Below are 25568 nucleotides of genomic sequence, written 5' to 3' on the forward strand. Positions count from 1 at the left end.
ACACATATTATTGCTTATTTTTAATGGGGCAGGTGGGCCTGCTTGGTCATTCAATGTTACGTTTCTGCTAAGGACTTCAGTTGCCGATTTAAGTACTTCATGCATGCTTTGAAAAATATCAAGAGGTTTGATCTCGAACTCTCCATGCTTAGTCTTCAAATGCCTTTGAAGATTTGAGGGTTTTAAACTTCATTTGTCAGTACTTCCCTGCATATAAGACATGGGCTTTGCATCCTGATTTCCATGGGCACAATTAAAGCCATACCCCAAGAAATCATCTTTATACTGCTTTGTTCCCAATTTGGTTTTCTTCTTAATTGTTTGTTCACCAGAGGCCCTGGAGCTCGGGATACAGCTCACACCAACACTGCCTTGTCCTACTGTGGACTCTCCTGGAAACTCTCTCCAGCAGATTTAGTTGTGAAATCCTGGTCTATTTGTATCACTGGCCCTCTCTTCCTTATTACAAAATGACCCATCTTGAGTTCTTCAGTCTTGTTGCTTTCTTGCTGCCAGCTACAAAATGGAAGAATCTCACCTGTATGATTTTGCACTGACGTGCCGGATGCATGATCTTCTTTCTGCCACTGCTTCTGGCAGAAAGACTCATCGCTCATATTTAAAGGCCGGTCGTGGCCGGCATTCCTTTTTTCACTTTGAAACTTTATTTCTAAGACCTAATTTTTCCAAAATTATGACTTTTTATTGCTAAAAATTAAAACAACTTCAGTTGAACATATGCATCCTTCCATTTACACACAAACTTTGTTTTCAATACATTCCCATTTCTAGGGTGGCATGTGCCATGGATGGAAATTGTCCGATTGGGCAGACGCAGCATGGGCTCATAAAGGGCAGGTCGTGCCTAACTAATTTAGTGGAATTTTTTGAGGGCATTACCAGTGCGGTAGATAACGGGGAGCCAATGGATGTGGTATATCTGGATTTCCAGAAAGCTTTTGACAAGGTGCCACACAAAAGATTGCTGCATAAGATAAAGATGCATGGCATTAAGGGTAAAGTTGTAGCATGGATAGAGGATTGGTTAATTAATAGAAAGCAAAAAGTAGGGATTAATGGGTGTTTCTCTGGTTGGCAATCAGTAGCTAGTGGTGTCCTTCAGGGTTCAATGTTGGGCCACAATTGTTCACAATTTACACAGATGATTTGGAGTTGGGGACCAAGTGCAATGTGTCCAAGTTTGCAGATGACACTAAGATGAGTGGTAAAGCAAAAAGTGCAGAGGATACCGAAGTCTGCAGAGGGAGTTGGTTAGGTTAAGTGAATGGGCTAGGGTCTGGCAGATGGAATACAATGTTGGCAAATTTGAGGTTATCCATTTTGGTAGGAATAACAGCAAAAGGGATCATTATTTAAATGATAAAATATTAAAACATGCCGCTGTGCAGAGAGACCTGGGTGTGCTAGTGCATGAGTCGCAAAAAGTTGGTTTACAGGTGCAACAGGTGATTAAGAAGGCAAATATAATTTTGTCCTTCATTGCTAGAGGGATGGAGTTTAAGACTAGGGAGGTTATGCTGCAATTGTATAAAGTGTTAGTGAGGCCACACCTGGAGTATTGTGTTCAATTCTGGTCTCCTTACCTGAGAAAGTATGTACTGGTGCTGGAGGATGTGCAGAAGAGATTCACTAGGTTAATCCCAGAGCTGAAGTGGTTGGATTACGAGGAGAGGTTGAGTAGACTGGGACTGTACTCGTTGGAATTTAGAAAAATGCAGGGGGGGGGGGGGGGAACTTATAGAAATGTATAAAATGATGAAGGGAATAGATAGGATTGATGCAGGCAGGTTGTTTCCACTGGCGGGTGAAAGCAGAACTGGGGGCATAGCCTCAAAATAAGGGGAAGTAGATTTAGGACTGATCTTAGGAGGAACTTCTTCACCCAAAGGGTTGTGAATCTATGGAATTCCTTGCCCAGTGAAGCAGTTGAGGCTCCTTCATTAAATGTTTTTAAGATAAAGATAGTTTTTTGAAGAATAAAGGGATTAAGGGTTATGGTGTTCGGGCCGGAAAGTGGAGCTGAGTCGAAAAAAAGATCAGCCATGATCTCATTGAATGGCGGAGCAGGCTCGAGGGGTCAGATGGCCTACTCCTGCTCCTAGTTCTTATGTTCTTTGTGCTGCAGTGGTTGGCACTGGGACTCGGCACTGAGGAACCGGGTTCGAATCCCAGCTCTGTGTGGAGTTTGCACATTCTCCCCGTGTCTGCGTGGGTTTCACCCCCACAACCCAAACATGTGCAGCGTAGGTGGATTGGGCACGCTAAATTGCATCTTAATTGGAAAAAAACCCACAATTGGGTACTCTAAATTTAACAAAATATATATTCCTGTTTCTTTAGAAATTTAAACAATTATAGAAAAAAGTACAATCTTGTTTTTACTTTACAAACTATGACTTTAGGGGAGTTGAAGTAACTTGTCAAACACTGACAATGTCACACTATTTCTTACTGGTTCCACTGCATTGCACTATCCAAACATCCAAGTCTCCTTCTGCTCCATTCTCACCAAAAGCACTTACTTCCTGCTTTCCAGAGAGTGGTGTCACAAGGTGATGACTGTAGGTTTCTTCCAGTGTTCACATATGTCATCCCCCTTGACTGGCCTTGTTTAATCAGTATTCCGACAAATCTAGCCTGGCCTCCTCTCACTGTATCCACCCCAGTCACAGACCACTTCCCGACCGGTACTTACGTTGTGGGAGTGCAAACGGACATTGTGCTGGTAGCTGCAGGTAGCATACTGCCGATCGGTGGCGGGGAACAAGCCGAGGAGTGCACAAAGGACGAGCAATAGAGTGGAGCACTAAGCTGGGGCCAAAGCATCGCGTCCACGTGGACGCCCATCAGCCCAAGTCCGTCCGTCTCTCCCTCCCCCCACCGTTCTGCGCGTGGTGACCAGCCGCAACCAATTAGGGACTGCCCGCGGTCGGCATTCTTAAAATCCGGTCGCGGCAGTTGGGAACTTCTCCCCGCGATCGGGAACATCACAACTGATCGCTCACAACCCTCCCGACACCCACCTGCAGGTCGCGACTCTGAGTTTAAAAAAACCCTGCCCTAAGGTATGCTTATGCACTGTATGTTCTATGCTTCATTGCTCGAGAGTTAAGAGACCTGCTTTCATCATGTGAAATGCTACTGCTGCAACATCATTTCCCAATTTCTCCAGATTCAATTTCTCCAGATCCTATGCTTAACAAAGTTGTGGTGTCAGCATGTCACAAATCACGAAAGACCATGAGCTTTCCCAGTGCTCCTATTCTGCCTCTCCCATTCTCAGCTGTATAAAAGTAACAAATATTTTTAAAAAACCTACAGGGCAAAATAAAGCTTGGCAGCAAAGTAAGAAATTCAATCTTAACATTTTGACATTCAAGATCCACACAAGTTTTGTTCTCACTATTTATGTCAGGAGAACTATTTGATTGAATTGCATTAAGCTCTAACTCATTGTCACATCTGTTGCCCTATATGTAGTCCTGTGTCCCTGAGGCTCAATGTCCCCTTGTAGTTTAGTCATTCAGAGCAGACATTTTTATTGTCAGCCTGGGGCTGGAGCATCTCTGTTTACACAGATTTAATTCAGCTTTTTAATTGTTTTCATTCCTTCTAAATTGTAAATGGAGCCAGTAAATGAAACAATCTATTGCGTTGACTGTTATTACAAGGAATGCTGGAAATCACATCTGCCCATAGGACAGGTGCTAGAAACGTGCCGCAGATCTAACTGAGGAGAAGCAGTGAGGAGGGCTGCAGGACTGTGACCACTTACTCTGAATGTAATTACTGCTACGCAAATTCAATACAGGTGAGGTGAGGTGGCTGAGGGGTAGGGGAGGGGGGTTGGGGGGGAGGGCGGGCGGGGGCAAGTGACCCTAAGTGATCTGCCCTAAAACTCATACAGTAGATAATATGAATCTATTGCAAAAGATATTAACCTGATGTTTTAAGGAGCTTGAGGGTCACTATTGGGGATTTTCAGGTTTACTGACTGAAATACCAGCCATTGAAATTTAAACTTAATCGCAGACGTGGACCTTTATTTCATGCTCCTGCATAAGCAGTACTTCATTAAGGAAGATTCTGTAGTTTGTGCACCATGAAACGTGCACTGTTCATACAATAAAGAAAATTCCACAGCACCTGAGCAGGAACAACTTGCATTCCTCGACCCAACCATCTTCAGCTGCTTCACCAATGACCTTTCCTCCATCATAAGGTCAGAGGTGGGGATGTTCGCTGATGACTGCATAATATTCAGCACCATTTGTGACTCCTCCAGTACTGAAGCAGTCATTGATCATGTGCAGCAAGATCTGGACAAGATTCAGGCTTGAGCTGATACGTACATTTTTGGATAGTGCAGGTGGCTCTGTCCGAGCATTTAAAGTTAAATTAATGTGGATTAAAAATGTATAATATATCTAAGCGAGCCAGAGCCCCCCGCAACATTTCCCGCACCCCCATTAATTCAGGCATCGTTTTTGTCTGTGTTGATACTTCACAGGATTTACACTTGTTTGGTGTCAATCTGAAGCAGTAAGATAACCTGCGCAGGCAGCAGAGATGCAGTGTAAATGCACCCCCCACTCCTCCCACCGACCCATTTGTTGTGACCTGTTATGATTTGTATGTTCATTAAATTGCTAACTGCTGTTTAAATTCTGATAACCTCCACACCTCGTCATTGGGTTCCTTCAAAGTGGTGCTTTAGTAGTACTATAATTCTCAGTTACAAAAAACAGAGTAGAATTTGCTGTTGGCAGCAAGAGGACATGAAAACTATTAAACCTTAATATGCTTAAGATTGGCAGCCTTTAGAACAAGGAGGCTTGACCTCAATATATTAGCGGAGGCATTGTTTCTATTAAGCCAAATATTAGCATTACTCAGCTGGAGACAACTTACCTCTGGATCCAAAAATCGTTTGTCCAAATTCAAGTCCAATCTTCACATAATGTATGAGGCTATGTGAGATGTTGTACATAGCAATTAGACCATGGAAACCAGTTGTTTAATCTAATGTTCTCCTCTCTTATGCTGGTCCAAATATCGAAACCCTTCCACCTTTTCTTTTAATCATGTAGCTAGGTTTAGCACAGTGGCCTAAATAGCTGGCTTGTAATGCAGAACAATGCCAGCAGCGCGGGTTCAATTCCTGTACCGGCCTCCCCGAACAGGCGTTATTATTATTATCCAATCCTTAAATAATAAGGAAAACTGACCAAATCTTACAATGCATAGCTGGTGAGATGGAGCACAAAACCCTGGAACTATTAATCTGTCTACATCAAGCAATAGTATGGCCACATCTAGCTTGCTGTCTACAGTTTTGTTGACTGAGTAACAAAGGACAATCAAACTGATACCTAAAGTGAGGTACCTTTTCGACAAGGGTAGATCTTGAGATGTGTTTACTCGAGAATAGAGAAGACTTCAGAGAAATGTTCTTGAGGCATTCAATATTTTTGAGGGAATAGATAAATTCTGCCGCTATATGTTTGAGATTTAAAATCTCTAGATCAAGGAGACATAATCTCAATGTTAAGGAAGGTAGGTCTTAAATTTAAGCAAGAGAATATGGAGGCACATCTGCGATTTAACTATGCAGAAGTTAATAAACCTGTGCAGGTAGGTAGGTAGTGTTGAAAAGTTTGAATAATAATTGGATAGATATTTCCAGGTATAGTTGATTGAGGGATGGCCAGGTGACTGCAGTATTTTTTGGGCCCAATGTTCCTATTGCATTAAGAAAAAAAAGAGTGATTTGTGTTTATATAGCACCTTTCACAGATCCAGGACGTCCCGAAGCACGTTAGAGCCAGTGAAGTACTTTTCAAATTTAGTAACGTTGTAAAGATAGTAACCAATTTTAATACAGCAACGAGGTAATGAACAAATAATCTGTTGTACTGATATTGATTGAAGAATAAATATTGACCAGGGCACTCGGGAGATTCCCTTCTTCTTTGAAATACTCCCGAGGGATCTTCTCCATCCACCTGAGAGTTGCCTCTGTTTAAAGTCTTATTTGAAAAATGACAGCGCTGTACCCCCTCAGCACTGCGCTGCTGCACTCCCCTCAGTGCTGCACTGCCCTTAGCGCAGCACTACTTCGCCTCCCTCAGCGCAGCACTCCTGCACCCCCCTCCCCCTCCCCCCTCCCTCCCCCCTCCCCCTCCCTCCCCTCCCTCCCCCTCCCTCCCCTCCCTCCCCCCTCCCCCTCCCTCCCCCCTCCCCCTCCCTCCCCCTCCCCCGCCCCCTCCCTCCCTCCCCCTTCCCCTCCCTCCCCCTCCCCTCCTTCCCCCCTCCCCTCCCTTCCCCCTCCCCTCCCTCCCCCCTCCCCACCCCTCCCCACCCCTCCCCACCCCTCCCCACCCCTCCCCACCCCTCCCCACCCCTCCCCCTCCCCACCACTCCCCCTCCCCACCCCTCCCCACCCCTCCCCACCCCTCCCCACCCCTCCCCCTCCCCACCCCTCCCCCTCCCCACCCCTCCCCCTCCCCACCCCCCCCCCCTCCCCATCCCCACCCCTCCCCCCTCCCTCCCCCCTCCCTCCCCCCTCCCCACCCCTCCCCACCCCTCCCCCCTCCCCACCCCTCCCCCCTCCCCACCCCTCCCCACCCCTCCCCCCTCCCCACCCCTCCCCCCCCACCCCTCCCCACCCCCTCCCCACCCCTCCCCCTCCCCCCTCCCCCCTCCCCCTCCCCCCCCCCTCCCCCTCCCCATCCCCCCTCCCCCTCCCCCCTTCCTACCTTCCCCCCTTCCCCCCTTCCCCCCTTCCCCCCCTCCCCCCTTCCCCCCTCCCCCCCTCCCCCCTCCCCCTTCCCTCCTTCCCCCTTCCCTCCTTCCCCCTTCCCCTCCTCCCCTCTTCCCCCCCTTCCCCCTTCCCCCCCTTCCCCCTTCCCCCCTTCCCCCCTTCCCCCTTCCCCCCTTCCCCCCTTCCCCCCTCCCTCCCCCCCTCCCCCCTCCCCCTCTCCCCCCCTCTCTCCCCCTCTCTCCCCCCTCTCTCCCCCCTCTCTCCCCCCCTCTCCCCCCCCTCTCCTCCCCCCTCTCCCCCCCCCCTCTCCCCCCCCCCTCCCCCCCCCTCTCCCCCCCCCCCTCTCCCCCCCCCCTCTCCCCCCCCCTCTTCTCCCCCCCCCCTCTTCTCCCCCCCCCCCCCCCCCCCCCCCCCCCCCCCCCTAGTGCTGCACTCTCCTTAGCAGTGCACTGGAGAACCAACCCAGAGTATCTACACCTGGAGTGGGACTTGAACTTTTGCTCTTCTGATTCAGGTGTTCAACAGTAATTTGTACTTTGTATTTAATTGCAGTCATTATGAGTTACATTTTTATTGTATTGATGTTGCAATGTGGATGTATTTTGAGCATTGGTAGCAGTACGCTATGGGGAAAAGTAGTCTTTAGCAGTACAGAATATGTGAATTCTTATTTCACCTCAAATTGCTCCCAGCACTGCCACCACAAGCGATGAGCCTGTAACGCCCAGTCTTTCACCCTGGTGTTGTACAGCTCAAAGAGCACTTTGGAAAAGTGATCCACGTTTCGAAGAACAGAACCTATAATTGTACTGCTGGATGTCTTTCACAGTTCAAGTAAACAGAGTTTGAACAGTTTTATTACTCTTCTCTGAAACTCTGACTAACATTGTTATTCTGTCACTGAGTTGCATTTTTAAAAATTCTCCTTTCACAAGCTGTGAAGCACATGAATATCACATCTTTCAGCCCCTGTTGTTTTAAGCATTTGATTTTTGGCTTTCAGAGCAAATCGTTTATTGCAGTGGTTTTGTCGCTCAAATGGGAAAGGCGAAAAAATTCATATTAATGTATTGGAATATGAAACTAATTGGATAGTTCTTTCAAAAAGCTGGCACAGACCCGAGGGGACAAATGGCCTCCTCCTGCGTCGTACGATACTGAAAATTAACCCAACTTGTGTGGACTCTAGGTGCCTTATGTTTCATGAAGATGTACATCATGATCAGTTTGAAATGTGTGTGTATATAAGAACATATGAAATAGGAGCAGGAGTAGGCCCTCGAGCCTGCTCCACCATTCAATGAGATCATGGCTGATCTTTTGTGGACTCAGCTCCACTTTCCGGCCCGAACACCATAACCCTTAATCCCTTTATTCTTCAAAAAACTATCTATCTTTATCTTAAAAACATTTAATGAAGGAGCCTCAACTGCTTCACTGGGCAAGGAATTCCATAGATTCACAACCCTTTAGGTGAAGAAGTTCCTCCTAAACTCAGTCCTAAATCTACTTCCCCTTATTTTGAGGCTATGTCCCCTAGTTCTGCTTTCACCCGCCAGGGAAACAACCTGTCCGCATCTATCCTATCTATTTCCTTCATACTTTTAAATGTTTCTATAAGATCCCCCCCCCGCACCCTTCTAAATTCCAACAAGTACAGTGCCAGTCTACTCAACCTCTCCTCGTAATCCAACCACTTCAGCTCTGGGATTAACCTAGTGAATCTCTTCTGCACACCCTTCAGTGCTAGTACATCCTTTCTCAGGAAGGAGACCAAAACTGAACACAATACTCGAGGTGAGGCCTCACTAACACCTTATACAATCGAGGTGAGGCCTCACTAACACCTTATACAATTGCAGCATTACCTCCCTAGTCTTAAACTCCATCCCTCTAGCAATGAAGGACAAAACTCCATTTGCCTTCTTAATCACCTGTTGCACCTGTAAACCAACTATTTGCGACTCATGCACTAGCACACCCACGTCTCTCTGCACAGCAGCATGTTTTAATATTTTATCATTTAAATAATAATCCCGTTTGCTGCTGTTCCTACCAAAATGGATAACCTCACATTTGTCAACATTGTATTCTATCTGCCAGAACCTAGCCCATGCACTTAACCTATCCAAATCCCTCTGCAGACTTCGGTATCCTCTGCACTTTTTTGCTTTACCACTCATCTTAGTGTCGTCTGCAAACTTAGACACATTGCATTTGGTCCCCAACTCCAAATTATCTGTAAATTGTGAACAATTGTGGGCCCAACACTGATCCCTGAGGGACACCACTAGCTACTGATTGCCAACCAGAGAAACAGCCATTAATTCCCACTCATTGCTTTCTATTAATTAACCAATCCTCTATCCATGCTACAACTTTACCCTTAATGCCATGCATCTTTATCTTATGCAGCAACCTTTTGTGTGGCACCTTGTCAAAAGCTTTCTGGAAATCCAGATATACCACATCCATTGGCTCCCCGTTATCTACTGCACTGGTAATGTCCTCACAAAATTCCACTAAATTAGTTAGGCACGACCTGCCCTTTATGAACTCATGCTGCGTCTGCCCAATGGGACAATTTCCATCCAGATGCCTTGCTATTTCTTCCTTGATGATAGATTCCAGCATCTTCCCTACTACCGAAGTTAAGCTAACTGGCCTATAATTACCCACTTTCTGCCTACCTCCTTTTTTAGCAGTGGTGTCACGTTTGCCAATTTCCAATCCGCCGGGACCACCCCAGAGTATCGTGAATTTTGGTAAATTATCACTAATGTAAATTATCATTGGCATTTGCAATTTCCCTCGCCATCTCTTTTAGCACTCTGGGATGCATTCCATCAGGGCCAGGAGACTTGTCTACCTTTAGCCTCATTAGCTTGCCCATCACTACCTCCTTAGTGATAACAATCATCTCAAGGTCCTCACCTGTCATAGCCACATTTATATATACATATTATAAGCCTGTAAATAGCCCACGGATGATTGCTTGCTTTGGAGTAGCTTGCTTGAATATAATTGAAAGCCTGGTAATCACTTTATCAGAAATTCTCAGGGAGATGGGTACAACAGCTGCTACGAGATAAGTCCAAAGATGTGCAGGTTAGGTGGATTGGCCATTATAAATTGCCCTTAGTGTCCACAAAGGTTAGGTTGGGTTACGGGGATAAAGGCGATAGGGTGGAGACGTGAGGCTTAAGTAGGGTGCTCTTTCCAAGGGCCGTGCAGACCCGATGGGCTGAATGACCTCGTTCTGCACTGTACATTCTATGTTTCTATGATGATTCTATGAAAGGACAGCATTTGTTGCCTGCCCCTATCAGCCCTTGAAGGAAGTGGTGAGCCTCCTTCTTGAACCACTGCAGTCCATCTGGTTCAGGTTTTATGCTGCAGTTTAATAATAATCTTTATTATTGTCTCAAGTAGGCTTACATTAACACTGCAGTGAAGTTACTGTGAAAAGCCCCTAGTTGCCACATTTGGGTACACAGAGGGAGAATTCAGAATGTCCAATTTACCTAACAAGCACGTCTTTTGAGACTTGTGGGAGGAAACCCACGCAGACACGGGGAGAACGTGCAGACTCCACACAGACAGTTACCCAAACTGGGAATTGAACCTGGGATCCTGGAGCTGTGAAGCAACTGTGCTAACCACTGTGCTGCCATGCCACCCCATTTGTTTGTCATAACTGAATGTCTTGCTAGACCCTTTGCGAAGAGTCGATCACATTGTCGTCACATTAAGGACGGCAGAGTTTCCTTTGCTGAAGTGCATTAGTGAACTAGATGGGTTTTTATGACATTTGATGATAGCTTAACTGAGATTAGTTTTCATCCAGATTTATTAATTGACTTAAGTTTGAAATTCATTCAGTTGCCAAGATGGGATTTGAACCTGTGCTTCCAGAACATTCGCCCCAACCTTTTTTTAAAAATTTAGAGTACCCAATTCATTTTTTCCAATTAAGGGACAATTTAGTGTGGCCAATCCACCTATCTTGCACATCTTTGGGTTGTGGGGGCGAAACCCACGCAAACACGGGGAGAATGTGCAAACTACAGTGACCCAGAGCCGGAATTGAACCTGGGACCTCAGCGCCGTGAGGCAGCAGTGCTATCCACTGTGCCACCGCGCTGCCCTATTCACTCAAACCTTGATTACAAGTCCAGTGACAATATCACTGCACCACCATCTACCACACCATGTGGATTAACCACAAGGCCTCGAGTATTTTAGCCAGTGGTTTTTCAAGTAGTCCTGAATGACCCGGCAATATCCATTTTAAAAAAAAAATTTAAATTCCTTCTGAAGCTGCTCTTTTTGGGAATTTTGGTCCCTGATTATCGTACCCTATGACAATCTTCTGAGTTTGAACTAGCTTTTATATGCGAATACTGCATCAGTGTTTTTGTTTTCTGCTACCCAAGATTCTTCCCCTGCAAAAGAGTTCATAGCAAGTATAGAAAATTCTGCTTTGGCCTTTCTGCCAATTGTGGTTGTGCTGTAAATTTCTGCAGCAACTCAACTTCCATATCTTCCGCTTATGCGCCTCTGTTTTCACTTCTACAACCATTTAAAAAAATCGAAATATTTAATTTCTCTGTCACAGTATGGTCAATGGCTAGATCAGTCTTGGTGACCTGAATCTTTTTGTATGTACATTAATAATTTGCCATTTCACCAACCTTTTGAATATGATATAAGTTGTAGGCTTGAGTTGAAATGTGTCTGTCTGGTGGGAATAATATAGTTCCTATCACGTAAATTGTTGTGGTAGGTAAAGCTCGGGACACTCAAAATTAGGTAAGGTACCACTAAGAATAATGGGGAACATGGGAGGTTGTCTTACTGAATGTTTTTAAAGAGAAAAGTTAAAGTTTCTACTGAGTATTTACCAAGGGCCAAAGTCTTGTTTAACTTTCTACTTTGTTCAGTTTCTTTGAGTTATGTTTTTTTATAACACTGGTGATTTCTGTAGATTAAATTACTTTCTTCCTTAACCTGTGCTTGTGGCACACTTAAAATAATCAACATGCATTTCACTCAATTCTGAACACGTTTAAGATATTTGAGTTTTATTTAAAAAATACTTTTTGGAATAGTGTATGGTGTTGAAGCTACTGCATTTGGTCAGGAGCAAATTGCTGAACCCGTTACTGCAGAAAGAGGGTTAAATTAAACAGCAGCCTCTCTTGTCTACACTCTTGTCGTCAGCATATTAAAATGTTAACTTTAAAGTTTGGTTTCCTTTGTCCCCTTGCTATCGTTTACTGGCTGGTCATCAATGAAAAATGTTAGTATTCGAGGGACCTGAGTTTAGTTCCAATCTTGGGTAACTGTGTGGGGTTTACACTTTCTCCCCGTGTCTGCATGGGTTTCCTCCGTGTGCTCCAGTTTCCTCCCACAGACCAAGATGTGCAGGTTAGGTGGATTGACCATACTAAATTGCTCCTTCGTGCCAAAAAGGTTCGGTGGGGTTACGGAGATAGAGTGGTGGTGTGGGCTTAAGCCGGTGCTCTTTCCGAGGGCTGGTGCAAACTCGAAGGGCTGAATGGCCTCCTTCCACAAAACATTCTGTTCTGCTTTGGGTCCATCACAGATAAGCTTAATTAGGTCTTCTGTCCACTTGGTAACACTGAAGCTGACTGTAGTACTCTGACTGAGGTCTGGTGAGTTCGAATACATCAGAATTTGATATAACTAGTACCTCCTAAGGCTTTATAGCCCAACGCCTGAGTACAAGACACATTTTCATCAAATTACATAGGCCTGTTTCTAGGCTGTACATTCTTCAGCCTAACTGGTCCATGCTGGTGTTAATGCTCCACACAAATCTCCTATTGACCGATTTCATCCGACTCTATCAGTACAATCTTCTGTTCCTTTCTTCCTTCGGTATTATTTATCTCAGCTGCTCCTTGTGGTAGTGAGCTCCACACTCTAACCTCTCTAGTTCAAGAATGGTACATGTGTCTCTTGTGTCCTTGTGTGACATTCAGGTGTATAATTGTGGAGTTGGTGTCTGTGCTTCACCAGAAATATCTTTTTTTGTGACTATAATTCTGCTTGCGAGTGGTTAAAATGTGGAGCTCACTGCCACAAGAAGTGAATGACATTGAAGTTTTCAAGGGGAAGATTGATAAAAACAAGGGAGAAAGAAATAGGTGAATATCTTGATTGGGGTTGGATGAAGATAGGTGGAAGGAGGCTTGTGAGGAAGATGAACACCAATGTGAAACTGCTGGATGCTCGGACCGTTTTTGTGCTGAAAATACTTTATTATACTGGTTTAAGTAAGTGGGTTCAGTTGCCCAATTGCCTTTCTTTTGAGGTTACTATCCTTTTTTCCCCCTATGACTCCCAACAGTGCCTACTTGTGAAGTAACATTTTCTCTAACCCTGTTAACTTGTCTTGTTTTCTAGGACTTACAACTACTGATTGTAGGTATATTCCATACAGGAAGATCCAGCGACTCATCACACATTTCCAGTCTTTCTCTATCTCTGCCATCAGTTGCGCTGTGAAAATGGAGCCACTCCTCGTGCTTTTGTCATGTTTTTCTAAGTGCTGATAGTCCTTGTACAGAATACAGCGGGGGGGAAAAATTCTCTTTCCTCTGGGCCCTGCCCTTGTTTGTAGATAGACACTAACCCACCCATTTCCTCCTGCCTCTCCTCACAGGCAGATTCATGAGGTGCAGACCCACATGGGGCAGCTGGAGAAGGCGGACGCACAGTTTGTTCACTGTAAGTATTCATAATTAAGATATGTAAACAGAGCCAGCCTGGTGCCAAGGCAGGGCGGAGGTGACGTGGGCACAAAGCTTTGCCAAAATAAATAATGCCATTGTTTTCAGTCCTGGTAGGGCGGCTTATTACATCACCATCTTACAGTGGTATAACCCATGCCTTGTAGAGGGACTTTTACTGCTTTTTGTCAAAGTAATTCTACATAAAGGTTTAACATTTCTCCAGAGCACTGCAAAGACCTAGTTTATCTGTTGTAACTTTGAACTTGTCTCTTTAAAATGTATTACTTCTGTTGTGATGAATAGTGGATTAGTTCATACAAAACCTGCTGGCATTATACCAGTCATTAATCACTTGGTATGACTGTCTTATGCCTTGCCACTGAGCTCATTGGCAAATTATGCCTCCAAGCACCAAGTGACTGCCAGTCCAGGTGCATTAGATGGGGTGGTGGGCGAAAGGAGGGAGTTATTCTCTTAAACTCCATGATTGATAGAAATATGGTGTGTTGACAATCCCATTATCTCCTTCATAAAAAGCTGGATTATATGCTTGCTTCCTTGTTAAAACTGCTAAGTATGCATTGCTCTCTATATAATAGAACTATTTGTCTTATCTAGCTGGCCTAGGTAAGTAATAAACCATAAACCAAAGCTAGCTTTGCTTTCAAATAAATATGTTCTCCAGTGGTCGTATGGCCAGGAATAATGTTACTATTTATTTTCTTGCCATTGACTATTTTGCGATGTTCAGTGTGCTGCTAATTCAAGAGATGGGTTTCGGCTTGGCTTGGCTCATATGTCCTGTGATAAAAAAGACGAACAGATCACAGTCTCTTGTCTTGAAATTTCTTTTCACAAAACAAACGGTTTGATATAAAAACAGAAAATGCTGGCAAAAGCTCAGCAGGTCTGGCAGCATCTGTGGAGAAAGAAACAGAGTTAACGTTTTGAGTCATTCTTAGAACTCCTTTGTTATAACCTGCTTGGAAAGTGGGACAGCGATAAATTTGCTCCAAGGTGCCTGTGCTCTGTGGGGCTTTGTGCAGGATTCCTTGAAGTCACTGGAACTTCTTTGTCTCATTTCCAAATTCACTAAATGGATTTGAAGAGGGTCCTAATGTATGTTTTATTTAAGGGGTGACATTTTTGTCCACATCAAGATTAGGATACCACTGCTACAGTTTTTTAGATCTGCAAGTCCTTCCGGGTCTGATGCAGGGTAGATTCAATATGAATTAAGATCAGTGCACCTTGCCTAATGTGTCACACTGACCCTAAACTCAGAAAAGCAGCACCTAATATACCAGCGTGATATTTCCATTTATCATTACTGGAGGCTGGTATTTCCAGTGAATATGGACAATTACACATTATGGACTTGAGGCCATTCGGAGCTGCTCAGAATATCTGCACTAATTTCAGGTAAAGTCCCCAGGCTGACAGTCTGGATTGGCCCTAAAAATAGTCTCCAGAGGTAAAAGGCTGATCTGAGTTGCCAGCACATCACTCAGATAAACACTAATTTATGACAAGTGGTAATTGACCATCATCTGGATAATGATGGATTGCTGTGTGCAATCCCGGTTCACGCTGCCCTAATAGAAGCTTGTGCTCCCATCGTTTTGCTGCTACACAACGTTTCCAATACATATCTAGTCAATACGTGCAGCATGTAACAGCTGCTAGTAAAATTACTCTGTATATGAATACATTTCAAATAATATGTGTTTACATGTTGCTGCGTAATATATAGATAATATATCAGGAAAGAAATATTAAAAATTTGCTGACTGTTTGCCATATGACATTGATATTGGCAGCCGTATGTTGTGGTATGTCCATTCATCCCCCAGGATGTCAGGTAAATGGGAACTCATTGCTTTTCTTTAGAGAAAAGCACTTTTCAAGGGCTGTGTGTTTTGAAGAGAAGCAGAATTTTTTGACTTTGTGCAGTAGCTACAAACATTCTGTTTCTGCTTGGTTGATTTTATCCGACTCTGCCGCCTCCTGAAGTTACTGATTCCTGCTGGGGTCTCGTTAGCCTTGCAATAGTCATCCCCTTATATTTTCCCAATGTGATCACTCCCAGACTTATGGTGTGCTGAACCTGGAGCCAAATCTTGTCCTAGCCCAAGGTACATTTTTGTTTAGCAGGAATTGAATAGCAGTGAGCAGGGGCCCTAGTTGATTGCTTTTCCTCTTGTTCACCCAGGACACTAGGCCAGTTTGTAGTATCCCTTACTGCCACTTCAGGTTAAATCACTTAACTCAGCAGACTGGAATTGAGCCTCGTGGGCTGTGCGTCTTAGTTGCAAGTTACCAACTGAGCCATCAGGGAGGCATCCTGATATTCTCTTAATTGGAGTTTGCATAATTCAGGATTTAAAGTTCATAGAATTCCTCCCTCACCATGGTTTTTCATATGTTAAAGCCCAAATATAGAGTTGTCTTGCTATTGAAATGAAAATCGCTTATTGTCATGAGTACGCTTCAATGAAGTTACTGTGAAAAGCCCCTAGTCGCCACATTCCGGCGTCTGTTCGGGGAGGCTGGTACAGGAATTGAACCGTGCTGCTGGCCTGCCTTGGTCTGCTTTAAAAGCCAGCGATTTAGCCCAGTGTGCTAAACCAGCTCCTCCCATAGCAGTAGACCTTGTGGGTACTAACAGAAAAGAAAGAGATCGCATTAGCATGGCTCCTTTCACTATTTTAGGATGTCCTAATTGGCTGCAAAGTGCTTTCATTACTTTTCTTTCAGTACTTTTCTTCTTACTGTTGTAATCTAGGAAATGCAGCTGTCAATTTGCATGCAGCAAGTTCCTAAATAATGTGATATTGATTAGATAATATGTTTTTGTGATGCTGATTGAGGTAATTATTGGCCACGACATTGGGGATAACTCTCCTGCTTGGCTTCAAAATAGTGGCATCACGTGGGAAATACACTGGCCGATGTTTACCTCAGAGAACCAATGCACCTCAGTTAATGCCTCACCCGAAAGATGGATCTTTCAACAACAGCACTCTATGTTTTACTGGAGTACCTGCCTTAATTTTTGTGGTCGATTCCTAGGAGTGGGACTGGAACCCCTAATCTTCTGATTCTGGCGAGAGCATTACCACTGACCCATTGCTGACCCAATAAATTCACAGTGTTAACATACTGATGAGCTGGTATATTAGATGGCTACAGTATGACTTAAGGAACCTGAGTATTGCACATATTATTTCTTGCATTGTTTTAATGATCTGACAATTTTGTTACTGCTGTAGTGGTGGAAAATGAAATTCAAGCTAGAATAGATCAGATTTTCAGCAATCTGGAGCGACTTGAAATACTGACCAGCAAAGAACCCCCAAACAGACGGCAGAATGCCAAACTGTAAGTGTGATTGCCATTTTAATGTTCATCATTATTCCTTTGCAGACTTATTTATTGAGATAAATGTTGACTGTTGCACAAAAACCCGAGGTTTAAACAAACTACATGAAGCATTGAGAGTTTGTGTAGTTTTTTATTCAGGAAATTCCAAGGCAGTGCCCAAATCCAGTGTAACAGGATAGTTGTAGTATACTTAAAATATATATTTCTAATATATGAATCTTAATATGAAACACATTGGAGCCCAGAACAGATGTCTCTATAAACCATTTTAACCTTGTTTTTCTGATTGCTGCCCTGAATTAAAGAGTTGTAAATCTCATGATGATTATGTACTTTCCATTAAATTGTTCCCTTTTTGTTAATTTTTAAGTACTTCGTTATGGTTATCTTTATCTGCTAACGGCCTTGGGAAAATTGAATCCGAGCTTTGTGTCATAAATTCTGATCGAAATCTAGGACTTCACTTGTGCTCGTATTAGGGATCATCTTGGTTCTGAACTCAACCCAAATGTATTCCCCAGTCCACAAGCAAACATTTTCTAAACTGATCAGAACCAGAACAAATTAAACCAGCACATCCCTGGGCTTCAGTATGCTGCAAAGTTAAATCATCTCTCAGGTTGCATGATTCAGAAGGGCAGGGTACAGTGTTGCTTTTTCAGATTGTGCAGCGCATTCTGGGCCAGTGTAGTTATGAACTCAACGCTTCGGGTGAGATTTTCCAGCTGTTCATGCCGGCAAGATCTTCCAGTCCCACCGATGGTGCACACCTGCCACGGGTTTCCTGGCAGCTTGGGCTGGTTTCAATGGGAAACATACCACGGGGAGGCCAGAGAATCTTACCCTTCATCTTCCTCCCCTTCCCCATGCCCCCTCTCTCCAATCACTCTTGTATTAGGGCTGCACAACTCTGATCTGAAGTAGGAAAATCTGGACCTGGAGGAAACTTGAGGTGCATGAGATTTATGCCACTAAATAACTATATAACCAAGGGACTAGTTATTTTGAAAGCTATATATTTTGCCAGTTATCCCTGGGTCCCAGTCATGCATCCACTGAATGAAGTGAGCAATGGGAAGTGTGCACTTGCAATGACACTTTCCTTTACTGAAAATAAAAGCTGCCGTTGACAGTCTGGGCAGCATAAGATGTGACAGATTGCTATGACTGAAATATGAAACCAGAAAGAAGAATTTAACTTGTAAATCTAAAGAAGAGCTGGTCAGGTGAAGAAATGAATGACTTGAATGATGCCTTGGTTCCCGAAGGTTATCATAAGGTATGGTTTAAGGTGAAGTCTTTTGGAACTTTGTTAAGTTTGTTTTTGGGCTTCAGTTATGTTTGCATCAATACATAGTTTCTGGTGCACATTGACACAAAAGTGGGGTAACCCTGGAATGGACTGAACACTTCTGGGTGTTAGCATTTAAACGGTATGATATAAATGCACGTTGTTACTTTTCTTAATTTTTTCTTCTTTCTCTTTTCTGTTTCTTTATCCTGCCCATTCGCTCCTAACGATAAAGAAACTTCTAAGAGAGTGAAGCAACGTGCATCTGGATAAGCAAACTTGCATAGAGCACAAGCCTTCCAGGCATGTGCATCAATGGATCTATTGGATTGCATAATTTAAAAAAAAAAAGTTCTTGAAGGTAGCAGCAAGTTTCTTTTTGGAAAAGGTTGCTGTTTTTTCTGTTTGTGGGTTGCTGTAGGCAAATTGGCTCCTGTGTTTGCCTACAAAACAGCAGTGACTGCACTTAAGAAATAATAATTGGCTTTGAAGTGTCTTGGGATATGTTTCGGTTGTGAAAGGTGTCTTATCAAAGCAGATAATTTATCTTAACTACTTCATGTTTGTTCATGTGCCCTGAATGGGTTCTAAAATAGTTGGGATCAACACTCTTCTTGGAACAGTGCCGGCCATATGTGTTTTTTTGCACTGAATTAATTTTTTGATTGTTATTAACTTGTGTTTTTAAAATTTGGTATCCGACCCTTGCTTTCTCTCCTCTAGCCGAATGGATCAACTGAAATATGACTGCCAGCACCTGCAAACGGCTCTGAAGAACTTCCAGCACCAGCGGTATACCCGTGAACAACAGGAGCGAGAGCGAGAGGAACTGTTGTCTCGCACGTTCACAACCAATGTAAGGAATTGTTAATACTATTTAACCTTGCACACTTTTTACGGCGTTGGTGAGACTGGTTGCCCATAAAGAAAAGCTAATGCTCTGCCTTGTGGAATGGTGGAATTTGGGTCAATGTCTTTAATACCTCCGTACACAGAGGTGTAATGCAGAGATTTGGCGATGGCCCAGAACAAGAGCGAAGAAATCCAGAACGAGCAAATTCTACGGATGCTGGAAATTTGAAATAAAAACAGAAAATACTGGAAATACTCAACTGTGGAGAGTTAACATTTCATGTCTTCAGCCTTTCATCAGAGGATTTTGAGCAAGTGAAAGGAGATGTGTGGAAGAAGAGCAAAAGAGAAGGTTTGTGATAGGGTGGAGTGCAGGACAATTAAATGAGAAAGGGTTTCATGGTAAAAAAACAAAGGGAGTGGTAATGAGATAAATAAAGAATCAAAAGGAGTATCTCGGTAACGTGAGAACAGCAAGATAGCAGGCGTTCAGATACAATGTAATGGGATTAAGGAAGAACCAAGAGGAAAGGTGAACCAGCGAAAAACAAATACACTAAACAGAATGGGGGTTGAGGCTATGATCGTTGTTGAACTTTGCATCGAGTCCGGAAGGCTTTAAAATGCTCAGTCAAAAGATGACGTCCTGCTCCCCGAACTTGTGTTGAGCTTCATTGGAACACTAGCAGCCCAGAAAAAGGAAGATCCAAGTGGGAACAAGGTGGAGAATTACAATTACAAGTGACAGGAAGTTCAGGGTTATGCATGCATACTGAATGGAGGTGCTCCACAAAATAGTCAGTCTGAGTTTGGTATTCCCAGTGTAGAGCAGACCATATTATGAGCAGCAAATACAGTATATTAAATTGAAAGAGGTGCAAGTAAGTCACTGTTTCACTTGGAAGGAGTTTTAGAAACCTATAATGGTGGAATGCGAGGTGGTGAAAGGGCAGGTGCAGTATTGCACCTCCTGCCCTTGCGTAGAAAAGTGCCATATGAAATTGATGGTGTGCTTGGAGTAACCTAGGGGGACCTGGTAAGATGTGGTGGAAATGGCCGAGGAGAAATACAGGCCGCTTTGTCTTCAGGTGGAAAGTTGTAGTTTCCTGTAATGTTGCAGTGGTAGTAATAACACACATACGTCTCCGTTTCTGAATTGCTTTGTAAGAAAGCTAAGAAGCTCTTGTTAAAATACTTTCCATTTCGTGGCTTTCACTATTTCAGAGGCATCTAAAATCTCTCTTCCCCCCCCCCCCCCAAGGGACCACACTGATATTGTTTGGGAGAATTCCTCCAATGTGTCATTTGTAGAATAGTTTAGTTTGATTATGTAAGTTCTATTATTTCTTCCAAGTGCATGAGAAATATTCTTTCTGAGGGGCCTTTACCACATGTTTTATTTGGTTTGGCTGACCAGCACCTTACCCTTGCTGTGAAATCTCTTGTGTTTCTTACATTTAACCCGCAGCTACGTCCTAAAATGGGCGTAGCTGCTTCTCAAGCTGCTGTGTACATGTTGAGAACCGAATGACTGGCTGAGGAGTGTGTCCAATTGGGAGGAATGGAAGCTGCAGGCTAGATCAGTGGGCTTGAGATTAAGTAATATGCCCTTGGGAGAATTCTGCACAGCAATGTGGAAATAAATGCTTGGGTAGCTGACAGGAGCTTTAGAAACATTGAACGTGAGGTGTGGATCATGTTTCGGTGGGAGTGGCACTAAAGTAGTGGAGGTGGTGAGGAATATTACAGAGGTGGATATAGACATTTCAAGATAGACCTAGATGCCCTACCACTTTTACCTCATCACCATGACCACCTACTTCTATCTGCATAACATTACCTGTCACCATTCCTATCTAGGTGCTGTTGCAGGTTAAACCCTCATTAGTGTCTCTGTTACTTCTAGACTTGGCTATCTCAGCGGTCTGGTCAAAACTCAGTCTTCTACCCTGCATAATTGTCAGCAAGGTTTGTGCATTTGAGAGTGCATGCATCGAGGTAAATCTGGATATCGGCTATAGATGGTGATGTTGGGAGGTAGATTGTCCGAGTTGACTATTACGATCCCAGACCAGACTCCAACAGTGGCTAGGATACTAGACAGATACCCCAATATTTTTTAATTTTGTAAGACTGTGAGGAAAGGATACTTCACTCCAGGAGTGATTACACAAAGAAATAGGGAAATAGTATGGTATATTAGAACAAACTTTTATTACTAACACAATATTAAAATCTTTAACATCACACCAATAAATAGCTGACAGTTACCCCTTAAACAATACGACTTAATACAGTGAATACAATACCCTTAATTACTGTCTTTATTCCCACTTGAACAACAAGGAAAACGATCTCATCTCTCAATTCACTTTAACTACCAACGGCACTCAGGAATACTTGCTTTACAGAGATGTTCTTTGAGAAAAAGAGATCTCTTGAAACTGCTTTGCAGAAACAATCTGACTCCTGTTAGGCCCATGCAGAATCTCGAGCTGTATGTCTTCTGGAGATGCTTATCTGCTTGTTTCAGCACCCCCTTATTCTTAGACAAGTCTGCACTGCTTTAAAGACCATTCATCTATTTTAACTGAACTGCAGCGAGAGCAAAACCGCTTCACTTCTGGACACAACTTTATTCAGCTCTGCTTTCTCAAAATGTCTGATGCCTTAACTCCAACTGGTAACTACATCATCCTACCAAGCTGAAATCTAATTAACTCCACAGAGAATCCCCTTAAAGCAAAATTCCATTAGCCCAAGTTTTTTATCATGGTTTAATTGCACGTGGCCCCCAAAATATACTTGCCGTTCAAACTAAGATTTCTTTTGAAACATAAAGCAGTCACACACTCAGCAACCCAGGGTTTTAACCCTTGCTGTACCAAACACCTGTAATACAATACAACCAAAATTCCTACTTTTATCACATTGACCATTTGATGTTTGAAGGACATGCCTTTGCAGCTGGTTTGATTGCTGTTCGGACAGTTGGAAATAGAACCTTGGCAGGGCACCCTGTTGGAGAAGGCTTCTAGTGAACCAACGAACAGAATATGCTCCTATTTACTGAGACAATGCTGGAGATAGATGGTGAAGACGGTGAAATGATTCACCGCCACAGACCACAATGGAAAGGTTGAGGAGAGTTTACAATCTACTGTCACAATCACAAAAAGGATGGACTATATTGTTCTCTGTATTGTGGGTGGAGTAGACGACATGGTGAGGAGAATCTAACCAGGAATGATTGAAGGATGGGATGGAAAATTTCAAGGCAAAGACACACTTGCCAGATGAGGCAGCCATCAGACTGAACTGAAGGATCTAGGTTTGGCTTTTTTAAACGAGGGAATAACAACATTAGCTTTGGCAGAGGAACAATGCCAGAAACAACAGTTTGTAGATCAAGAAGAATTGTAATAAATCAGTAAACTGTGGTATGAGGATAGATTAGAGAGATTGGGACTGTTTCCCTTGGGGAAAGGAAGGCCGAGAGGGCATGTGATCGAGGCTTTCAAGAGAAGCTGTTCCCATTCAAGAGCATCAAGGACTAGAGGGTGCATCTTCAAAATGGCAAAAGGAATAAAAGTGATGTGAGGAAATAGTTTTCATCCAGAGAATGGTTGGAGGCTGGAACAAACTTCCTGAGAGGGTGGTGACGACGGCAAGTTCAGTCGAGCTGTTCGTAGGGAATTGGATTGCTATCTAAAAAAAAATTTGCATGGTTACGGGGATGAGACAGGGGAATGGGTCTCTTTCAGAGAGCCGGTGCAGATCAAGAGGTCGAATGGCCTCCTGCACTGTAAAGATTCTGTGAATTAGCAGAGTGATCAACAGCTGAGTCGAGGGCAGCAAGGAGAGCAAGTAGTGGATATCACAGGAATCTGGTAAAAGGTTGGTGATGAGAGACCAGGGAGAAGTGTGGAATGGGAGCCGTGGAAAGCGAGTGGTCAGGAGTAGAGGAATTGATGGGTGAGAATAGATGGGGCAAATATATGAATAATCTTTTCTGAAGACAGAAACACGTAAGCTCCCCCACATCAAAGGTGATAATTGCAATGCAAGGAATGGAGCTCGAAGGAACTGTAGGATTTGACAGCTCAATGCTGCTGGGAAAAACTGTGCAAGTACTGGCATCCAGTGATAGAAAGGGTAGTTGTATTTCCTTACCTCAGAAGCAGCTCAATGTAGGTAGGTGAGTTGGTAAATATTCATGTATCTGTTCATAGGTTGTCACTAATAAGCAAATATTGGTTGGGAAAGCTTCCTTTACACTGAGTAGCTGATGTCCCTTCTCCTTGATGGTATTTGTATCTTGCCTTTCCAGGCTCAAATTCAAGCTCTTCAAAATTTAGATGCTATTGTTAAAGATGGTTATTTTGACGGTCTGTTAATTGACATGTGTTTGCACACTTGGGACCCATTAGTTTTTCATTACTTCTGGCAACAGAACCAAATCAGTGGGTAGCACATGCAGGCTGATTCTTTCCACTGCATAAGCAATAGGATCATGCATTGCTTGTTATTGTTATTTACTATTGCCTTTTGCAAAAGCTAATCTGACATTAAAAGTTTTTTTTTAAATTGAGAACTAGAAAATTCAGATCTCCATTTATTTTCTTGCCGTCAGTGTGCTGCAGCTTGTTTATGTAACCGGAGGAAGCAGTGGTTGTGAATTGAGTTGTAGCATTAGAAACTAGAGCATTACCTGTGTGGTTACAAAACATCAGTTATATCTGTTCGTCCTGATATTCATTTCAAGAGCTGTGGAGCGGGTTTCTGGTGCGGCATGTCGTCGGGATTCTCCGTTTCGCCGGCTGGTCAATGGAGTTTCCCATTGAGGGGCAGCTCCATGCCGTTGGGAAAACCGTGGCTGCTAGCAAAATGGAGAATCACGACGGCGGAGAATTCAGCCCATCAGGTGATAAAGGTAAAATGGCAATCTGAATCTCCGTGTGAAATACAGATCTTCCTGCGAGATCTCCCAGTGCAGTAAAGTTTTGTATATCTGTAAAGTGAATGATGTACAGTAATCTGGTGGTAAAATAAATGTGAATTCATGCTGTGTAATAAAAATTACTCTCCCTTTAGATAGGAGCCACATGAGAGGTTTCAATATTTTCACCTTTGCACACTAATTAATACGATAATTTACTAAGTAAGATGCAATATTGAGGTATGCAATATGTTACTAAATAGGGTGGATCGTGGACGGCATGGTAATAATGTGGTTAGCACTGTTGCTTCACAGCTCCAGGCTCCCAGATTCGATTTCTGACTTGGGTCACTGTCTGTGCGGAGTTTGCACGTTCACCCCGTGCCTGCGTGGGTTTCCTCCGGGCGCTCCGGTTTCCTCCCACACGTCCCGAAAGACTAACCCCCTAGAAAGGTGAGAATTCCTCACCTTGGGGGGCTGTTGACGCTGGAGTCGTTGGCGCCGGTTTTCCCGCCGGTGTGGCGACATAACCCCATTTTCAGAGAATCGTTCGGTAATTTGGACATTCTGAATTCTCCCTCGGTGTACCCAAACAGATGCCGGAATGTGGTGACTGGGGAATTTTCACAGTAACTTCATTGCAGTGTTAACGCAAGTCTACTTATGACAATAAACATTATTATTACCAATCGGTCCGCCAATAGGTTTGAGTGTAGAAGGCCCTTCAATCTATTTGATATCTTTCCAGAAAATGACCTTGTTAAACTTCCATTATTGGCTCAGTTTTTTTAAAGGAGTCTACTTTACCCCACTCCCCTTCTTGTCCTGGATGTTGACCGTCCTCAGACAAAGAAATATTTTTTGCCCAAAAATCTGAACCCAAGTCGTTTTACTGAAAGTTGGCTGGGAGTATCTGAAAGCATTGTTACACTTATTATTTGTCATGATGTGGAGATGCCGGCGTTGGACTAGGGTGAGCACAGTAAGAAGTCTTACAACACCAGGTTAAGCACACTCCTGTTTGAAACAAACCTGTTAGACTTTAACCTGGTGTTGTAAGACTTCTTACTGTGATTATTTGTCACATACCTCTATTGGGCCCTTTGAGATTTCATGACGTTGGAAGAGACCTTGTACTGATCACAGTTCATTCCTCCAACAAATTGTACAGTTTGGTTTTCACATGTCTTGCAACCATTTTTCCCACCAAGTTACTCCTTTTGAAATAGTGCCCCCCCCCCCCCCTGATGCCCACAAATGTGTATTTCCATCAATCGATACTGACCGCAAACAAGAAGTCTAATGCTTCTACTACCACCACCCGTACTGCCAAAGCCACAAACAATGTAACCAGTCTCATTATCCTTGCCACTATCCTGATTGAGATCTAACTTGGTACAGATTGGGTGTTCAGCCCATTTTGTATCGATGACCAAATCGCCGCATGAACAGGCTGAAGTACATTTGAATTCCATTTAACAGCGTCTAATCCTTACAACCATAGATTTTGTTTGATTGTTTGCACTTCACACCAATGCTAAGTTGCAAGGTAAATCC

General features: G+C 43.6%; 1 protein-coding gene across 3 annotated transcripts in view; it reads left to right on the top strand.

Annotated features, from left to right (window-relative positions):
- gosr2 (golgi SNAP receptor complex member 2) overlaps positions 1–25568 on the top strand; it is an 87734-nt gene that overhangs the window by 14748 nt on the left and 47418 nt on the right. For all 3 annotated transcript variants that reach the window (XM_038779862.1, XM_038779864.1, XM_038779863.1), the window contains exons 2-4: positions 13476–13540; positions 16818–16926; positions 18944–19076. In XM_038779862.1, the coding sequence (XP_038635790.1) occupies positions 13476–13540; positions 16818–16926; positions 18944–19076 (307 nt within the window). The remainder of the gene's footprint in view (positions 1–13475; positions 13541–16817; positions 16927–18943; positions 19077–25568) is intronic.

The sequence above is a fragment of the Scyliorhinus canicula genome, chromosome 19 (assembly GCF_902713615.1).
Source record: "Scyliorhinus canicula chromosome 19, sScyCan1.1, whole genome shotgun sequence".
NCBI lineage: Eukaryota > Metazoa > Chordata > Chondrichthyes > Carcharhiniformes > Scyliorhinidae > Scyliorhinus > Scyliorhinus canicula.